At 42.4% G+C, this 21,083-nt stretch overlaps 1 protein-coding gene across 1 annotated transcript in view; it reads right to left on the reverse strand.

Annotated features, from left to right (window-relative positions):
* rspry1 (ring finger and SPRY domain containing 1) overlaps nucleotides 1-21,083 on the reverse strand; it is a 75,739-nt gene that overhangs the window by 46,893 nt on the left and 7,763 nt on the right. The window contains exon 2 of the mRNA XM_060838189.1: nucleotides 16,482-16,534. Within this exon, the coding sequence (XP_060694172.1) occupies nucleotides 16,482-16,534 (53 nt within the window). The remainder of the gene's footprint in view (nucleotides 1-16,481; nucleotides 16,535-21,083) is intronic.

Genomic DNA, 21,083 nt, shown 5'->3' on the forward strand with positions numbered 1-21,083 from the left:
ATGTGGCACCCTCTGCATGAAAAGTTTGCCCCGTAGGTCTCTTTTACATCTTTTCCCTCTCACCCTAAACTTATGCCCTCTAGTTCAGGACGCCCTGACCCCAGGGAAAAGACTTTGCCTATTTACCCTATCCATACCCCTCAGTTCTGTAAACCCCTATAAGGTCACACCTCAGCCTCCGATGCTCCAGGGAAAAACAGCCCCAGCCTGTTCAGTCTTTCCCTATAGCACAAATCCTCCAACCCTGGCAACATCCTTGTAAATCGTTTCTGAACCCTTTCAAGTTTCACAACATCCTTCTGATAGGAAGGAGACCAGAACTGCACACAATATTCCAACAGTGGCCTAACCAATGTCCTGTATAGTCACAACATGACCTCCCGACTCCAGTACTTAATACTTTGACCAATAAAGGAAAGTATACCAAACGCCGCCTTCACTATCCTATCTACCTGCAACTCCACTTTCAAGGAGCTATGAACATGCACTCCAAGGTATCTTTGTTCAGCAACACTCCCTAGGATCTTATCATTAAGTGTATAAGTCCTGCTAAGATTTGCTTTCCCAAAATGCAGTACCTCGCATTTATCTGAACTAAATTCCATCTGCCACTTCTCAGCCCATTGGCCCATCTGGTCCAGATCCTGTTGTAATCTGAGGTAACCCTCTTCTTGTCCACTACACCTCCAATTTTGGTGCCATCTGCAAACTTACTAACTGTACCTCTTATGCTCGCATCCAAATCAATTCATATAAATGACAAAAAGTAGAGGACCCATCACAGATCCTTGTGGCACTCCACTGGTCACAAGCCTCCAGTCTGAAAAACAACCCTCCACCACCACCTTTTCTTCTACCTTTGAGCCAGTTCTATCCAAATGGCTAGTTCTCCCTGTATTCCATGAGATCTAATCGTGCTAACCAATCTCCCATGGGGAACCTCCCATGTCAAACACCTTACTGAAGTCCATATAGATCACATCTACTGCTCTGCCCTCATCAATCCTCTTTGTTACTTCTTCAAAAAACCCAGTCAAGTTTGTGAGACATGATTTCCCACACACAGTCATGCTGACTACCCCAAATCAGTCCTTGCTTTTCCAAATACATGTACATCCTGCCCCTCAGGAGTCCCTCTAACAACTTGCCAACCACCGAGATCAGGCTCACTGGTCTATCGTTCTCTGGCTTGTCCTTACCACCCTTCCTAAACAGTGGCACCACATTTGCCAACCTCCAGTCTTCTGGCACCTCACCTGTGACTATCGATGATACAAATATCTCAGCAAGAAGCCCAGCAATCACTTCTCTAGTTTGCCACAGAGTTCTCAGGTACATCTGATCAGGTCCTGGGGATTTATCCACCTTTACCCATTTCAAGACATCCAACATGTCCTCCTCTGTAATATGGACATTTTGCAAGATGTCACCATCTATTTCCCTATAGCCTATATCTTCCATTTCCTTTTCCACAGTAAATACTGATGCAAAATACTCAGTTAGTATCTCCATTTTCTGTGGCTCCATACAAAGGCCGCCTTGCTGATCTTTGAGAGGCCCTAGTTACCCTTTTGTCCTTAATATATTTGTAAAAACCCCTAATTCTCCTTAATTCTATTTGCCAAAGCTATCTAGTGTCCCCTTTTTGCCCTCCTGATTTCTCTCAAGTATATTCCTATTTCCTTTATACTCTAAGGATTCACTCGATCTATCCTGTCTATACCTTACATATGCTTCCTTCTTTTTCTTAACCAAACCTGCAAATGTGTTGCTGGTCAAAGCACAGCAGGTTAGGCAGCATCTCAGGAATAGAGAATTCGACGTTTCGAGCATAAGCCCTTCATCACCAAACCCTCAATTTCTTTAGTCATTCAGCATTCCCTATACCTATCAGCCTTCCCTTTCACCCTGACAGGAATATACTTTCTCTGGATTCTTGTTATCTCATTTCTGAAGACTTCCCATTTTCCAGCCATCCCTTTACCTGCAAACATCTGCCTCCAATCAGCTTTCAAAAATTCTTGCCTAATACCGTCAAAATTGGCCTTTCTCCAATTTAGAACTTCAACTTTTAGATCTGGTCTATCCTTTTCCATCATTATTTTACAACTAATAGAATTATGGTTACGGGTCCCAAAGTGCTCCCCTACTGACACCTCAGTCACCTGCCCTGTCTTATGTCCCACTTTCTCCTTTCCCAAGAGTAGGTCAAATTTTGCACCTTCTCCAATAGGTACATCCACATACTGAATCAGAAAATTGTCTTGTATGCACTTAGCACTATGGTTGTCCCAGTCTGTTTGGAAAGTTAAAATCCCCTACCATAACCACACTATTATTCTTACAGATAGCTGAGATCTCCTTACAAGTTTGTTTCTCAATTTCTCTCTGACTATTAGGGGGTCTCTAATACAATCCCAATAAGATGATCATCCCTTTCTTAATTCTCAGTTCCACCCAAATAACTTCCCTGGATGTATTTCCAGGAATATCCTCCCTCAGCACAGCTGTAATGCTATCCCTTATCAAAAAGCCACCCCCCCCCCCCCCCACATGCCTCCCTTGCTATCCTTCCTGTAGCATTTGTACTGAACATAGCTTTTATTAAGATCCTGCATGTCTGGTTTAACAAAGATAAAGAGCCCACAGGATTTAAAGAAATGTTGGAACCAAAACTGGCTGAGAGCAGGAAGAAGAGCATGACGGAAGAAGGATGATTGTATGACTGCAAGTGTATTATAGTGGGGTTCTGCAGGGCACTGTTCTGGGACCTTACTATTTGTATACAGTAATAATTTGGACTCAAACGTAAGAGGCACGATCAATAGATAGACAATAGTACAGAAGTAGGCCATTCTGCCCTTCGAGCCTGCACCATCATTCATTATGATCATGGCTAATCATCCTCAATCAGTATCCTGTTCCTGCCTTATCCTCATAACCCTGGATTCCACTATCCTTGAGAGCTCTATCCAACTCTTTCTTAAACAAATCCAGAAACTGGTCCTCCACTGCCTTCTGGGGCAGAGCATTCCACACACCCACCACTCTCTGGGTGAAGAAGTTTCTCCTCATCTCTGTCCTAAATGGCCTACCCCTTATTTTTAAAGCTATGTCCTCTGGTTCGGGACTCACCCATCAGCAGAAACACGCTTCCTGCCTCCAGAGAGTGTCCAATCCTTTAATAATCTTATATGTCTCAATTAGATCCCCTCTCAGTCTTCTAAACTCAAGGGTATACAAGCCCAGTCGCTCCAATCTTTCAACATAAGATAGCCCCACCATTCCAGGAATTGACCTTGTGAATCTACGCCACACTCCCTCAATAACCAGAATGTCTTTTCTCAAATTTGGAGACCAGAACTGCACACGATATTCCAGGTACAGTCACACCAGGGCCCTGTACAGCTGCAGAAGAACCTCTTCATTTCTATACTCAATCCCTCTTGTTATGAAGGCCAGCATGCTTTTAGCCTTCTTCACTACCTGCTGTACCTGCATGCTGACCTTCATTGACTGGTGTACAAGAACACCCAGATCTCTCTACACTGCCCTTTACCTAACTTGACTCCATTTAGGTAGTAATCCGCCTTCCTGTTCTTGCCACCAAAGTGGATGACCATACATTTATCCACATTAAACTGCATCTGTCCACGTCACCCTGTAATCTCCTAATATCCTCCTCACATTTCACCCTGCCACCCAGCTTTGTATCATCAGCAAATTTGCTAATGTTACTATTAATACCATCTATATCATTAATATATTGTAAAAAGCGGCAGTCCCAGCACTGATCCCTGGGGTACCCCACTAGTGACTGCCTGCCATTCCGAAAGGGAGCCGTTTATCACTACTGTTTGCTGTCAGCCAACCAATTTTCAATCCAAGTCAGTACTTTGCCCCCAATACCATGCGTCCTAATTTTGCTCACTAACCTCCTATGTGGGACTTTATCAAAGGCTTTCTGAAAGTCCAGGTACACCACATCTACTGGATCTCCCTCATCCATCTTCAGAGTTACAGCCTCAAAAACTTCAAGATTAGTCAAGCAGGATTTCCCCTTCATAAATCCATGCTAACTCTGACCTACCCTGTTACTGCTATCCAGATGTGTCGTAATTGCATCCTTTATAATTGACTCCAGCATCTTTCCCACCACGGAAGTCAGACTAACTGGTCTATAATTTCCTGCTTTCTCTCTCCCTCTTTTCTTAAAAGGTGGGACAACATTAGCCACCCTCCAATCCGCAGGAACTGATCCTTAATCTATCCAACTCCGCAAAATAATCACCAACGCATCCACGATTTCTACAACCACCTCCTTCAGTACCCTGGGATGTGGACCATCAGGCCCCGGGGACTTAGCCTTCAGACCTAACAGTCTCTCCAACACCAATTCCTGGCAAATATAAGAAGTTCGCAGATGTGAAAACTGGTAAGTGGTAAATAGTAAGGAAGGCAGCCATTAATTACAGATCACCTATTTGCTCAAATGGAATACAAATCACAGAAAACAGGAGATAATGCACGTGGAGAGTACCAAGGTGGCAAAAAGATTTATAGAATGAATGGTAGGATCCTGGAAAAGGTCTCATCTCAAACTTAAATGGTCCACATGATACCCTCAAATGGGTTATGCATGGAGATAGGTAGTCGGTCATTGGCAACAGATTTTCTGCATTAATCCTGTCTAATCCCATAAGCATTTTATTGGTTTCTTTCAGATTCTAATAAGCTTCCATTTTTACCATTGCTGGCAATCCTAGGTACCAAGAATCTAGACAATTTTTTTTTGAGAGTGTTTCTTAATATACCATGGGGAAAAGAGATAATCCAGAGATACAAACAAATCTCTTCCACCCTTCTAATGCTAGTAAACTCGCTCACTAATTTCCAAAATGGGCAAGTAGGTCTCCTGAACCAGAGATTATCTGTTCCAACCACTTTACTTTCTTTTAACCCTTCATTTTTTTAAAAGGGTTAGATTTTCTTTCTACTTACACTCTGAGGTAGCAGCAGCAGCAACAGCAATAGCTGGGGAGCAAAGAGTCAGCATTTTGCCAGTTGGCCACGAGGCAAACTGCGAGACCATTCAGAACTCTGACAGTCGGCAGCATTGTGGATATGGCTGGAGTAGCACCATAGTGGTACTGTGGAGATGTGGCTGGTAGGTCCGGATGGACATTGGCAGTAAGACAGATCAAGCCCGGGGGAGGGGGGGGGGGATGCTGAGCACAGCATGGGAACAGATTGAGCCCTTGTGGGGAAAGCCTGTGTGGAGCAACTGCAGGGGTATGGCTAAAGGAGGACTGCAATTTGGAACTTTTGATTTGCTACTTTATACTGATAAGAAACTTAATGTTGAACTTTTCACTGATTTCCTTCTCTTTACCCAAGATTATACACCTAGGCAATGGTGACATTGTAAACTCAAGTACAGGAATACAGGAGTATTTAAATATACATGACAATAAAACAATTCTGAAACTAATATGGCACTAAAACACTCAAGACAGCTACATATTACAGAAAAAATTATACAGAGGCAAAGACCTCACTTACACCATCACCTCAAAATCACATGCTGCAAATTACACAACACAACTTGGAATACTGCATACTACCCTATTCATTATATCTCACTAGTTTTACTGCTCCATTCCACATTTAATGAACTTCGATATTTATACAGAATTAACTGCACATTTTCTATTTACAGCATGGTGGTCTGATAACAGTTTTAAACATGTTACAAAGCTATGTATATACAAACTGAAATTATTTTCAAACTGTTTGGACTCAATGCCATCGATTCAGCTATCACTAGCTCTGCTCATCCTTTAAGCAAGTTGCTCAATGTATACCTTTCGGTTTAAATTTTAAATAATTGTATTAAAAACCCTAAAAACTTTACTGCATTTCAGTAGACTAGCTTGACTTCCTTTCTAGAAAATACTGAGATATAAACGGGGTATAGATGGTTTTGGTCAGTCCATCACTAACATTGACCTGAGAAGTTTGAGTCACTTGGGCAATCTCAGCAATACAAGGCAATTCAACAACAATAATATTACAAGTAAGCCCAATGCTAAGTTCAACCAACTCACTCATATGCAGGCCTAGCAAAAAAGATTCAACAGCAAGAACATTGTCTAATATTTTCTTCTTCATTATTTGACATCAGAATGCCAACCAAAGCAGTACCTGTAATAACTATAACTTAAAAATTAGATAACCCCATCCATAGAGGAAATTTGTATTTGGAAGATTTCTGATTTGTATGGCTCATTAGCATAATTTAACCGACTGAGCTAGGAGGGCTCAAAAATTCAGGATTATTCAAACCTGATTGAAAGAGATATATTTTGCCATAAGAGGTTATTGTGACAAGTCACAAAACCATTTGAAAAAGGAAATTTGATTTATTTTTCAAGCATAGAGAAAAGAATGGGTAAAAGGCAGGAAAGCTGGTCCTTTGAGTTAGTACTGCAACAATGAGCCAAATAATTTGGAAATTTGACTACATGATATGAATTTGGAATGTAAGATTAATACTTCAAGTTAAAAGAACAAAAGGAAAAACTCAGTGAGAAACAAAAGTATAACCATAGCTTCCTATTGAAGGAAATTACACCATTTTCTCGCTAAATAAAAGTCTAACCTTAACATCATACTGATTAGGGGTGCTGATGAAGTGGACTCTTTAACATACCAATATTAGCTCTAAATCATGATGCCTCATTCTGAAGTCAAGCAATTAAACTGGCCCAAGGTAAAAATCAACACTCCAACCGCAATCCTCAGCCCAGTGGCCTACCTGATTAAGATCCTGATGTAATCGGAGGTAACCTCCTTCCCTGTCCAATTTTAGTGTCATCTGCAAATTTACTAACTATATCTGTTATGCTCCCATCCAAATCATTTATACAAAAAAGGATGAAAAGCAGTGGACCCAGCACCAATCCTTGTGGCTCACCACTGGTCACAGGCCTCCAGTCTGATAAGCTACCATCCTCCACCACCCTGTCTTTTACCTTTGAGCCAGTTCGGTATCTAAACAGCTAGTTCTCCCTGTATTCCAAGAGATCTAACCTTGCTAACCAGTCTCCCATGAGGATCCTGGTCATCCACCTTAAGTCCATATAAAACACGTCTTCTGCACCGCCCTCTTCCTAAGTCAAACCGCTCATCTCTTGTGGGTAATCTCGTGAACATCCTATGAACTGCCTCCAATGCAACTATCATTCTTTCTTAACAAAGGGCAGCAAAACTGTATGCAACACTCCAGGTTCAGTGTCATTATTGACTTGTACAGTTGCAACAACGTTTCCTCTCTTCCTTCAGCAATTAATGCCAAAACTCCATTTGCCTTCCTCATTATCTGTTGTACCTACATACTCATTTTTGTAACTCATGCATACAAAACCCCAGATCCTGCTGCAATGAAGCACTCCGAAGTTTCTCTCCATTTACATAAGTTGTCTTTCTACTCCTGTCCAAAATGGAAAACCTCACACATATCCACATTAAACTCCATCTGCCAAAATCAGTGCTGCGTAAGAATCTTTGGCAAATTTCTCCAATGCATCATGTGGATGGCATACAGTGCTACTATTGAGCACAGTGTTGGATGGAGTGAATATAATGTCAAAGGGCTGCTTCATCTTGGATGGTATCAAGCTTCAGTGTCACTGGAACTGCATCCATCCAGGCAAGTGGGGAGTATTCCATCACACTCCTGACTCCCGCCTCAGGCAACTGAGTGGAGTTTGCACGTTCTCCCAGTGTCTGCGTGGGTTTCCTCTGGGTGCTCCGGTTTCCTCCCACAGTCCAAAGATGTGCGGGTCAGGTGAATTGGCCATGCTAAATTGCCCGTAGTGTTAGGTAAGGGGTAAATGTAGGGGTATGGGTGGGTTGCACTTCGGCGGGTCGGTGTGGACTTGTTGGGCCAAAGGGCCTGTTTCCATGCTGTAAGTAATCTAATCTAATCTAAAGTGAGGACTGCAGATGCTGGAGATCAGAAGAGAGTGTGGTGCTGGAAAGCACAACAGATCAGGCAGCATCTGAGGAGCAGAAGAATCGAAGTTTCGGGCATAAGCTCTTTATCAGGAATTCCTGAAGAGATCTCTTCAGGGGTGGTGGTCAAAAGAGGAGTTTGTCTCTGCAGCCTTCCTGGCCTCTGACCTGCTTTTATTGTTTGTGGAGAAAGTTAAAAAACACACCATCAGGTTATAGTCCAACAGGTTTATTTGGAAGCACTAGCTTTCTGAATAGTGCTCCTTCATCAGTCAACTGTGGAACAGGTTCATAAGACACAGAATTAATAGCGATAAATTATGTGCCTTATGGTCCTGTTCCACAGCTACCTTATGAAGGAACAGCATTCAGAAAGCTAGTGCTTCCAAATTAATCTGTTGGACTATAACTTAAAAATCTCAACGCCAACTTTATCCACCCTAGTCTCATACCAGCTCCTCCACTTTTTGTGGACAGTTCAATTGAGTGTCTGGTCAATGGTAACCCCAAGGATAGAACATAGAAAAATACAGCACAGTGCAGGCCCTTCGGCCCTCGATGTTGCGCCAACTGAAGCCTACCAAACCTACACTAGCCCAATAACCTCCATATGCTTATCCAATGTCCACTTAAATGACCATAAAGAGGGAGAGTCCACCACTGCTACTGGCAGGGCATTCCATGAACTCACAACCCGCTGAGTAAAGAATCTACCCCAACATCTGTCCTATACCTACCATCCCTTAATTTAAAGCTGTATCCCCTAGTAACAGCTGACTCCATTAGCGGAAAAAGGTTCTCACTGTCAACGCTATCTAAACCCCTAACCATCTTGTACACCTATCAAATCTCCCCTAAACCTTCTTTTCTCCAATGAGAACAGTCCCAAGTGCCTCAGCCTTTGCTCATACGATCTTCCTACCATGCCAGGCAACATCCTGGTAAACCTCCTCTGCACTCGCTCCAATGCCTCCACATCCCTCCTATAGTATGGCGACCAAAACTGCACACAATACTCCAGATGAGGCCGCACCAGAGTCTTATACAACTGCAACGTGACCTCAGGACTCCGGAACTCAATTCCTCTACCAATAAAGCCCAGTACACCATAGGCCTTCTTCACAGCACTATTTACACTGCTCACAGTGGGGATTTCAGTTACGGTAACACCGTCCAATGTAACGGGGCAGTGGTTAGATTGTCTCTTATTGGTCATTGTTGGACAGTGGTGATGCACAAATGTTACTTGCTACTTGTCATCCAAAGCCTGGATATTGTCCAGATCTTGAACATGAACTGCTCCAGTACCAGAGGTGTCACAACTGGTGCTGAACACTGTGCTATCATCCGTGAACATCCCCTCTTCTGACCTTATGATGGAGGGAAGGTCATTGAGGCAGCTGAAGGTAGTCGGGCCTTGGACCCTACCCTGAAGAATTCCTGCAGAGATATCCCACAGCTGAGATGACTGACCACCAACAATTACAATCATCTTCCTACGTGCCAAGTAAGAGTACAAAGGGAGAATTTCTCTGATTCTTGCTGATTCCAGTTTTGCTTGAACTCCTTAATGTCAGACTCAGTCACATACAGCTTTAATGTCATGTTCACCTTGAATTCAGCTCTTTTGCCCATGTTTGAATCAAGGCTGTAGAGTGATCAGGAGCGGAGTACTCCTGGCAGAATTCAAACTGGGCAGCAGTACAGACTGTAAACTGTTGACCCCTTGCCACCCAAAATACAAATAAAGACCCATTTATCCTGACTCTGATGGTTAGCTAATCTTCCATCCAAGCTAATACATGACCCCTAACCCACTGTGATCTTTTCATGCAACACATTAATCCAATACCTTCTGGGAGTCCAGAAATACAACATCTACAGGATCCCCTTTGAAGATATAATAAGCAAAGTGGACAAATAACTCTAGCCAGTTAGTCAAAACACACAATTTGCCTTTCATTAAACTCATGCTGTCTTGAATGCATTGTGTTATGTTTTTCTAAATGCCCTGTTTTATTTCCTTAATAATGGATTCTAACAATTTCCCACTCTCAAGTTTAACTAACTGGTCTACAGTTTCCTCCTTTTGGCTTTCCTTACTGAGTAAGGATTATATATATTAGCATTTTTTTTTTCAATTCACTGCAACCGTACCTGCATCCAAGGAATTTTGAAATATTATAACCAATGGATTCACTATTTCTGTTACCACTTCCTTTTGAGACTCTAGGATGTAGCCATCACGTGATGGGGACTTGTCTGCCTTCAATACCAGTCAATTAATTTGCTCAGTATTTCTCTCCCCACTCACAGTGATTACGATTGAGGCACTTTCTTCCCCTTCTATAACCAATGAGCTATCATTTTCTATTGGGACGACACTAGTGCCCTCCACCATAAAAATGGAAGCAAGTTGTTCATTTAATGAATCTGCCATTTGTGTTCTGCACTACTAACTCCACAGTCTCAACCTCCAAAAAAAGGGACCACCATTGACTAAGTACTCTCTTCCTTTTTATAATTACAGAATCAGTTTTTATAGTTTGCACTAGGTTTATTGTGGAATTAACCTTTGTTCTTTATATTACTTTTTTTAATAACTCTTTTCTGATATTAAAAGTCTCAGTGCTCCAGCCCGTCACTTGCTTTGCAATTTGGTATACCTTTATTTTAAAATTTTCTACAACTTCCTTGCTTTGTCACGAACAATTTCCTGTCTGGAATTTAGTTTATTTGGGAGCAACTGACGTTCTCCTTAAATATATGCCACTCCTGGGGTGGGGAGGGGAGGATCCAAAAGGGCGGCGAAGATCTCACTGCAGAGCTCTGCAATTTCTAAATGCTTTTTCTGAACTGATCAGTCTCGAGTCCCGGCACATCATTACAGGGGGAGATTTAACTGCCTCACAGGCCCGACAGTAGACAAGTTGCCCAAAGGCCCTTCGATGCCCTCTGTACAAACTAAACAGTTAGTGGGTCTCTGTGAGGAATTGGGGTTGGTGAACATCAGGAGGCATCTCCACCCTACACAGGGATTTTGTGTTTTTCACCAATTCGCACAGATGTCACACAAGGATTGATTTTTTTTTCTGACCACTGCAATAACCCTGGATTTGGTAGGATCTTGGAGTATCTCTGAACATGCTCCAGTGTACCTTATGGTTAAGATTAAGGACGTTAGTGGGTTTGAGGTACTGGCAAATGGATCCCTTTATCCTTAAGGATAAGAAGTTTGTGGAGTATGGCTCTAGGGAATTTTGGGCGATCCTAGACATCAACATAGGTTCGGTTGACAGCTCATCCATTCTCAAGGAAACTGCCAGAGCCTATGCTGGGGAGTAGTTATTTCATATTCCGCCAGTAGGAAGCGGCAGATAGGTGAGCAGCAACGTCTCCTTGAAGTATGGTTGAAGGCAGCCGAGAAGGCCTACTTTGACAGACCCTCTTTGGTCAAACTATAGAGGATTACGGCACTGCAGTCTGCATTAAATTCCGTGCTCATGCAGACCGCAAAGGAGGAGCTGGTTATATGAGCATGGTGACAAGCCAGGCAAATACTCAGCGTATCTTGCTAGAAAGAGGAATGTCCCACAAGCCATTACGGCGATTAAAGGGTCTAGGAACCTAATGTAATTCTAAAAAAGATTAATGCGGCATTCCAGAGATTTTACTCTGAATTATACCAATCCGAGGACTGTGAGGAGGGGCAGGCCAAAATGGAATTTTCTTTGAGGGATCTCAAGGTCCCAGGTGTGACTTCAGAACAACAATCCTTTCTCAATGTCCCGTTATCAGAGCAAGTGCAGGAAGCTGTGAGGCAGCTTCAGAGTGGAAAGGCACCCAGTCCTGACAGACTTTCCAGTGAATTCTCTAAGGAATTTGTAAGTATACTGTCAGGCCCATGCTCAATATGTTTAATAATTCATACAGTCATGATGGTCTCCCACCATCTCCGAGAGGGGCCAATATTTCACTTATGCTCAAAAAAGGGAAGGACCCGGAAGACTGTGTTTCGTACACGCCCACCTCGCTCTTAAATGTGGACTTTAAAATCCTCTCTAAGACTCTCATGTTAAGGCTGGAGATTGTTTTACCTTCTATTATTAAAGAGGATCAGACGTGCTTCATAAAGGGCTGCAGGTCCTCCAATAATGTTAGGTGGCTGCTTAATGCAATTCAAGTATGCCAATAGCAGTCAATACAGGGATTAGTGATTTCTCTAGATGCAGAGGAGGCATTTGACCGAATTGAGTGGCAGTACCTTTTCTCTACTTTAGAGCGTTTGGTTTGGGCGAAGTCTTTACAAGATGGGTGAAGGTTCTCTATGGTGGCTCTCTCGCAGCGGTCATCACCAACGGGATACGAACAAGCAATTTTAATATTTTTAGCAGCAGCCAGCAGGGCTGTCCCCTTTCACCATTGCTTATTACGCTGATGATTGAACCATTGGCAGAGACCATTCGTGGGGATCCCAATATACCAGCTCCAGAAGTGGGGTCAAAATTACATAAGATTCCGTTGCATGCAAACATTGTCCTAATACTTTTGACAAATCCAGTCGTTTCAGTGCTTTGCCTAATACAATGCATTTGCACGTTTGGCGCTCGTTTGGGTACAAGATTAATTTTGCTAAATCAGAGGCTATGCTTATGGGTGGTCTTACAAAGGAGCTAGCTCTTGAAGGTGACTACAGATTCCCATTTAGGTGGTCACAAGGAGGTTGTGTGTATTTGGGCATATTCATAACTCCAGTTCTAGATCGGCTATTCAAAGCCGATTTTATCCAATTATTTGGAAAAATTAAACAAGATCAAAGATAGGAGGCAATTCCAATCTCATGGTTGGGTCAGATAGCGCTTACTGAGATGAACATTCTCCCTCGTTTGCTATACCCGATACGGATGCTCCCCCGATTTTCAATAAGCAAACACTCAGGAGGCTGAATGGCTGGTTCAGCTCCTTTATTTGGCATCGTAAGTGGCCACTCATTAAATTAGCCAAATTGCAACTGCCTCACAGATTGGGGGGAGTGGACCTTCCAGACATTAAAAATGATCAATTAAACTCACTTTTGACCTCTATGTGTGATTGGGTTTGTGGAAATCCTCTTTTAATATGACCAGATAGAAGCCTCCCAGGCAAGGTGCCCCCTTAACAGTTTGCTGTTTTTGGACAAAATGAAGACAGTTAGGGAATATTGCCATAATCCAATAGTCATCAATACCGTTAAAGCTGGACGGCAATTCGGCAGAGGGAAGGCAATATTGGCAAAACATCTTTGTTTACACTTTTAGTGGGTATGCCGGGTTTTCAACAGGAAATGATAGATTCAGGATTTAAACACTGGGCAGCTGGAGGAGAGTCTTGCATGGGCAATTTATTTGAGGGAGACATAAGGTCTGCATGGGCACTCTTAACCATTGTCTTTGGTCTTGCGATAGACTTCAAACACATTGGAGCGATATGGCGGGCATAGTGGAGAGGACTTTGGGAGAAAGATAGTAAGATTCTTGGTAGTGTAGATGAGCAGAAAGATCTCGGTGTCCAGGTACACAGATCCTTGAAAGTTGCCACCCAGGTTTACAGGGTTGTTAAGGCGGTGTAGTGTTTTAGCTTTTATTAATAGAGGGATCGAGTTCCAGAACCATGAGGCCAAACTTGGTGTATTGTGTACAGTTCTGGTCACCGCATTATAATGAGGACGTGGAAGCTTTGGAAAGGGCGCAGAGGAGATTTACTAGATGCTGCCTGGTATGGAGGGAAGGTCTTACGAGGAAAGGCTGAGGGACTTGAGGCTGTTTTCGTTAGAGAGAAGGTGGTGGAGAGGTGACTTAATAGAGACATAAGATAATCAGAGGGTTAGATAGGGTGGACAGGGAGAACCTTTTTCTAAGTATGGTGACAGCAAGCTTGAGAGGGCATAGCTTTAAATTGAGGGGTGATAGATAGAAGACAGATGTCAGAGTTAGTTTCTTTACTCAGAGTAGTAAAGGTATGGAATGCTTTGCCTGCAAAGGTAGGAGATTCGCCAACTTTAAGTCGTCATTGGACAAGCATATGAACATACATGGAATAGTATAGGTTAGATGGGCTTCAGATTGGTAGGACAGGTCGGCACAACATCAAGGGCCGAAGGGCCTGTACTGCACTGTAATGTTCTATGTTCTAAGGATCCTCTCTCTCCCCTTTGGGACTTGCCCACTGTATTTCCTGCAGACATGCACAAGAAAAAAGAACTTTTCAATATTCTCATGTTTTGTGCAAGAAAGAATATCTTGCTAGGTTGGATATTATGAAGATTGTCATGGAGCATATTCCCCTTTAATGTTCCTCATAAATATGGTACACCACAAAACAGAAATTTTATAAGACATGGCAACCCTTTTGGAACACCTTGACAGATTTATCTGCCACACTAATTAGGGCTTTTATATAGCAATAACGATGGTGTTTTACCAGTCCAATATTCAGGGAGGAGGAACTGTGAAAGTATGAGTTTTTTGTTTGGCTGGGCTGAGTCATTACTATTAGTTTGTTGTTGGTTATTTACTTATTTAGTTAAATAGAAAGCTTGGGTTTTTATTTATTCTATCCACACACACATTAGTATGAGGGTGGATTGGGGATGTTTTTTGTATTGTTTGGAACTTGTAATATTTTAAAATCTATTTTTTCAATAAAAAGATGTTTAAAAAACACATATGCCACTCTTTATTGACAATCCCATCTTTTGTCTTCATGCCTCGACCACTTGGGCCATTTCTACCCTCTTGCAGCATAGGACTATTTTCTCACTCTCCAACTGAATTTAAAATTCTAGCATGCCACAATCACTCTTCCCTAGGGAATCCTTTGCCACGAGATCCTTCATTAATCCCACCTCATTACATAATACCAAATCAAAATAACCTCAGTGGATTCTAAACACATTTACATTCAATAAATTCAAACTTGTGGCCACCTTTACCAGTTTGATTTTTCCAATCTTTAAGCACATTAAAACCCCCCATAATTATGGTTGTACTTTTGTTACAAGCTCCTCGTACTTCCTGATTTAATACTGTGCCTTATTACAGGACGTGTGCTTCAGGACAAATATATTATTCCACTAGGGATGTCTTTCCCTTGCTATTTCTTACTTCTACTCAAGCGGAATCAAATTTCTAAACCTAATGTGCTGCTACCATTTCACATGACAGACTAACCAAAGAGAGTTGCTCTTAACCACAAGAGACTGGTCACAATTAGTATTAACACCCACAAAGTAGTTAGCATGTAAATAAAATGAGAAAACAATAACATCTAGATTAGATTTTTTTTAGATTAGACTTAGTGTGGAAACAGGCCCTTCGGCCCAACAAGTCCACACCGACCCGCCGAAGCGCAATCCACCCATACCCCTACATTTACCCCTTACCTAACACTACGGGCAATTTAGCTTGGCCAATTCACCTGACCCGCACATCTTTGTGACTGTGGGAGGAAACCAGAGCACCCGGAGGAAACCCACGCAGACACGGGGAGAACGTGCAAACTCCACACAGTCAGTCGCCTGAGTCGGGAATTGAACCCGGGTCTACAGGCGCTGTGAGGCAGCAGTGCTAACCACTGTGCCACCGTGCCGCCCATTAATCTAGTTCTATTAAGTTTCCTGTCAAGTAGGGGATGTGATGATTTAGTGGTATTATTGCTGGATTGTTAATCCAGAGACCCAGATAATATTCTGGGAATCTGGGTTTGAATACCACCATGGCAGATGGTGAAATTTGAATTCAATGAATATCTGGAATTAATAATCTACTGATGACCAAGAACCCATAGTTGATTGTCAGAAAAGCCCATCTGGTTCACTAATGTCCTTTAGGGAAGGAAACTGCCATTTCTACCTGGTCTGGCCTACATGTGACTGCAGACTTGCGCTGACTCTTAACTGGCGTCTGGGAAACTAGGGATGGGTAATAAATGCTGTGTAGCCAATTGTGCCATCATCCCGCAAATGAATAAAAAAAAGCATCAGAGAAAGATAGGTATAAACATGACGAATGACAAATCAACAATCCACTGCTGTACTTAAATCAGGTTCAGAGCAGCCTCCCCACTTAGTCAAATGAATCTTAAAAAGAATAAAACTTTACAAAAAACATCATTCAAATTCTGTTCAGTCTCAAAAAATACCACTGCACTGGCAGTAATAAAACTACTGAATGTTTTTATTTAACAACACTACAGATGTAGTCAGAGAAAAATAGAAATTGCTGGAAAAGCTCAGCAGGTCTGGTAGCACTCGTGGAGAGAAATCAGTTAACGGTTCGGGTTAAGTGAGCTTTCGTCGGAACTCAACCTGAAATGTTAACTGATTTCCCTCCACAGGTGCTGCCAGACCTGCTGAACTTTTCCAGAAATTTCCACTTTATTACTGATGTTTTGCCTCTACTTCAGGTTTTGTTCAGTCTGGTAGTTACCTGTTTCTGCCATTTCATGCAAGGTGATCATTGAATACGGCGGCTCTTGGTCACTGAAAGAAACAAACAAGATTCTCAGCATATTGTTATGGTCCTTTTTTTCCCCGGATTAGAAAATTAAAAACACAGCCAGCAGAAAGCAGTAATATGAAGCTTTGGCAAAAAAAATTCCCACAGTTAAAAATTTACCTCAATTTTTTAGCTTTCTTAAAAAAAAACTGGAAGTGTTCTTGCACACAACTGAACAACTTTCCCACCAAATCACCATGAATGTTTTTGAACTATTAATCACCACTAGTAACCACTTATACAGCCATTTAGAAATTTACATGCAAAGTCCATTATGGACCAGCAAAAGTTGGGTTGCTGTCGAATGTGGAAGCGTCCAAATCAAAATGGATTTTATGGGAAATGTTGGGTTTCCTAAAATTGTAATATAGTAAATTTTGGACCAGAGTGTAGATAGAGTGCAAACAGATATATTTCACTTTCCCAAATCTTCTTAGTATGAAGAGAATGATTAAATTGAAGGTTAACAATTAAAATAACCAGTTTAAATGACTCCTCTCTCACACTTAAGATAAACCAAATCAAGTTAGTAAGTACTTTTTCCTACCTGACGGGATAGAGACAGTCAGAATTGCTAAATAGGATGCTAAAACATTTAGTGTGTTATTTGGAGAGAGTTCAAATGCCATTGTTGAAATGCAGCCTCAAGTACAAGATGTTAAAGGATATCTTTCCCAATCTTTTCAAAGTGAAAACTGGCTAATGGAATGTGACAACACTGTTTTGTCTCTGATTCCCCTGTGGTTTCCTTCAAAAACATCTCATGATAGGTTTTTGCCTGCTGATTTGTTAAGCACCATTAATATGTCTTAAAACATCTTATATATAGTAAAACAAATAGCATCCCAGTGACAAGTCTGGCAGCAGAATGCAGACGTTATTGACAGTGCACTTAACAGAACTAGCCATATAACTTTCAAGTTCCCAACAAAATCCTTACTTGCTAACGTAGTGGTTAAGTTTACGCTACTCAAGTTTCAGGAACAGTGAGCATGATTTGACTGTGGATTAGAGTCAAAGCAATTGCTGTCTATAAGGAGCCTTGATTATTCGAATTTCAAATTATCTGAAGGGGATCTCAAGGCCCCAATAGAAGCATAACGTCAAAAGCTGTTTCAACCCTGATTGCACTTGTAAACAAGAGACGCAGTGATAAAAAAATTAACTTGGCCCATTGAAATGCTGCCGAGAACAGTCCTGGACAGTCCAGGCACCGTCTCCAAATGATTGACATCCCGCCCTCTCTCCTCACTCCCTTTCCCTCCTTCCCCCCCCCTCCCTCTCTCCCCTCCACCCCCCTCCCACCCCACCACTCTCCCAGGAGTTCTACATAGGGGTGCAGATACACTCCCCTTCCCCAGATAATATCTCCAACATTGTCCTGTGTAGGGCAGAGGTGGAACCTGTTAAAGAGGTGTGTGCAGATGCACAGTCCAACTCAGCCTTGAGCATGCTCTCTGGTGAAGAGAATGTCAAGAATGACCACCCTCAGAAATTCAACTCTGATTGACCATTTATTTTTAAATTGTGCAACCTGTTATGAATTCCCCAACAAGGAGGAATCCAACTCTCAGTATCCAAGCTATCAATCTCCCTCAGAATTTAATCAGTTCTCATTCTTTTATACTCCAGTAAAGTCCAGACTGCCCAATTTTTCCTCAAGACAAAGTCTTTCGTCTCAGGAATTAGCTTTGTGAACCTTCTGAAATGCCTCCAAAGCAACCATCCTAAATAAGCATGCCAAAACTGTACACAGCACTGCAGCTACAGTCACAAATGATTTTGAGAGCTCAAAACCTCTGCAAATGCACACTCCATCTTTCTCGCAACGAAGGCTAACAATTCATTTGGTTAATTATTCTCTGTAGCAACAAGCTGTTATTCACATACAAGAGCACCCAGATCATTATGTACCACAGAATTCTGCATTTTCTCTTAGTTAAGAAGTATTTTGCTTTTCTATTCTTCCAACTAAAGTAGTTAATATCCATATTATTCACCATTTACTAAAACCTTTCACCCACTTACTTTAAATCTTTACAGACTCATTATCCTCAATTTGTTTTTCTGACCTAGTAAACGTGGCTGTAGTGCACTCTGCATTAATTTTCTGACGGGACAGATTGTACACAGTTACAGCCTCCAGCCCCAATTCCTATGGACACCACTAGTTAGTCTACTGAAGTTGTGCTGGCTCCCTTTTATCTACCCTACTCACTTCACCCTCAAAAGAATTCTGGCAATGTGTCTTTTTCTTATATCCTTTCAGGAAATAGGAGTGTCAGCATTGCTGGGGAGCCAGCATTTATTACCCATCCCGAGTTGCCCTTGAGAAGGTGGTAGCAAGCTGCCTTCTTCAACTGGTGCAGTCTATGTGCTGTAGCAAGACGCACAATACCCTTCGAAAAACAGATTCCAGATTTTGATTGGACAGCAATATATTTCTATGTCAGGACAGTGAGTCGAGAGTGTGGTGCAAGAAAAGCACAGCTGCTCAGGCAGCATCTAAGGAGCAGGAGAATTGACGTTTCAGGCATAAGCCCTTCATCAAGAAGGGGACTTGTAGTTTGGGGCTGAGAGATAAATGGGAGAGGCGTGGGGGAGTTAGCTGGGAATGTGATATGTGGATGAAGGTCAGGGAAGAAGCTGATTAGGTCAAAAGGGGCCAGTGATGAATGGGTCTAGAGGGCAGCACCGAGTTGGAGGTTTGGGATTGGGATAATGTGGGGGGAGGAGAAATGAGGAAGCTGTTGAAATCCATCGGGGAATATGAAGTGTCCCTCCTTCAGGTGGTCGGGTGGTAATGGTTTGGCGGCCCAGGACCTGCATGTCCTTGACTGAGTGGGAGGGATCAGCTATGCTTGCCTTTTTGTCGGTTATGTGGAACAGTCCATCTTCCGCAGTTACACCGGCACCAGCCCCCACCTGTTCCGCCGCTACATTGATGACTGTATTGACGCCACCTCATGCTCCAACAAGGCGGTTGAACAGTTCATCAACTTTACCAACACTTTACACCCAACCTCAAATTCACCTGGACCATCCCGGCAACCTCCCTCCACTTCTTGGACCTCTACATCACCGTCTCTGGTAACAGACTAACCACAGACATACTACAAGCCCACCGACTCCCACAGCTACCTAAACTACACTGCCTCCCACCCTACCTCCTGTAAAATGCCATCTCTTATTCCCAATTCCTAGGAACAACATCTGTTTCCAGGATGACCAATTCTACTTCCACCACCTCCTAACGGACTCCACCACCACAGATATATTTCCCTCCCCACCTCTCAAGTGTTCCGCAAAGACCACTCCCTCCACCACTCTCTCACCAGCCCACACCCCACTTCTGGCACCTTTTCCTGCCACCACAGGAAGTGCAAACCTGCGCCCACACCACTCCCCTCACCTCCGTCCAAGGCCACAAGGGATCCTCCCATAATCTATCAGAAATTCACCTACACCTCTCCGAATGTCATCAACTGCATCCGTTGCACCTGATGTGATCTCCTCCATATTGGGGAAACAGGATTCGTTCTTGTGGATCATTTCAGAGAATCTCTCTGGGACACCCACACCCACCAATCCCACCGCCCTGTGGCTGAAGACTTCAATTCTCCCTCCCAACCCCCTCCACTGCCAAACCGTTATCACCCGATGCCTTGAGACATTTTCTCCAAACTTAAGCTTCATGACTGCCATGTTCATACTTTGAATAGGTCTTCAGCTGCAACATTGCCACTACAAAAACAAAACATACTTAAATGCCCCAAGTAGATTGAGTTAGTAAATCAGATTGTGTCAATGGAAATCTGTGGTAAGCTTCAGAGAAAGATTAATGCTAATACACTTATCTGCACAAGTTACGTCAAAATGGCAGCAGCAAATCAAACTTGAAATTAGGAAAATTACAGTTCCCATCTGCAAGAATTTAAGGTGTTTGGAAGTGAATTCATCAAGAGTTCAGAATTTTAATTCCAAAAAACCACACTTCATTTAAGAATAGAACGTGTCTTCCAAATTAATCTTTAGGTTAGCGTGAAATTATGAACATCCTGTTCAAAATATATGATTACTAATTACAAGAGACATTCACATCTATGCCAACCAACAGCTAGTCCCCACACCTCAGTGATGTAGAAACTTTAGCTGAGCTTTCTACTTCCCACTGTAATTCAAATCACTGGCAGGAGTGCGTAAGGATGCCCAGTAAGCCTAGAGTTTATCTATAGTTGAGTAACTGACACTCACCTTATATGCAGAAACTTGTTTCAGCACAATACCACATCTGAATTCCAACAATTGAGGGGTCAAATTACAATTGCTCTTAATCTATTTCCATTTTATCAAATTACCAGAAACATTTTACTTCTGTTGTGGCATCTGATGTACATGTTCAAACAGTAACCAAACTTGTTTCGACATGGCAGTAAATACTTCTGCTAATTAAACCAAACCCAGAGAAAAGCACACTTTGCCTCATAGTGTTACAGTATGAGTGACAATGAACCACCCAAATTCCACTACTGA

The sequence above is a fragment of the Hemiscyllium ocellatum genome, chromosome 17, assembly GCF_020745735.1.
Source record: "Hemiscyllium ocellatum isolate sHemOce1 chromosome 17, sHemOce1.pat.X.cur, whole genome shotgun sequence".
Classification (NCBI taxonomy): Eukaryota; Metazoa; Chordata; class Chondrichthyes; order Orectolobiformes; family Hemiscylliidae; genus Hemiscyllium; species Hemiscyllium ocellatum.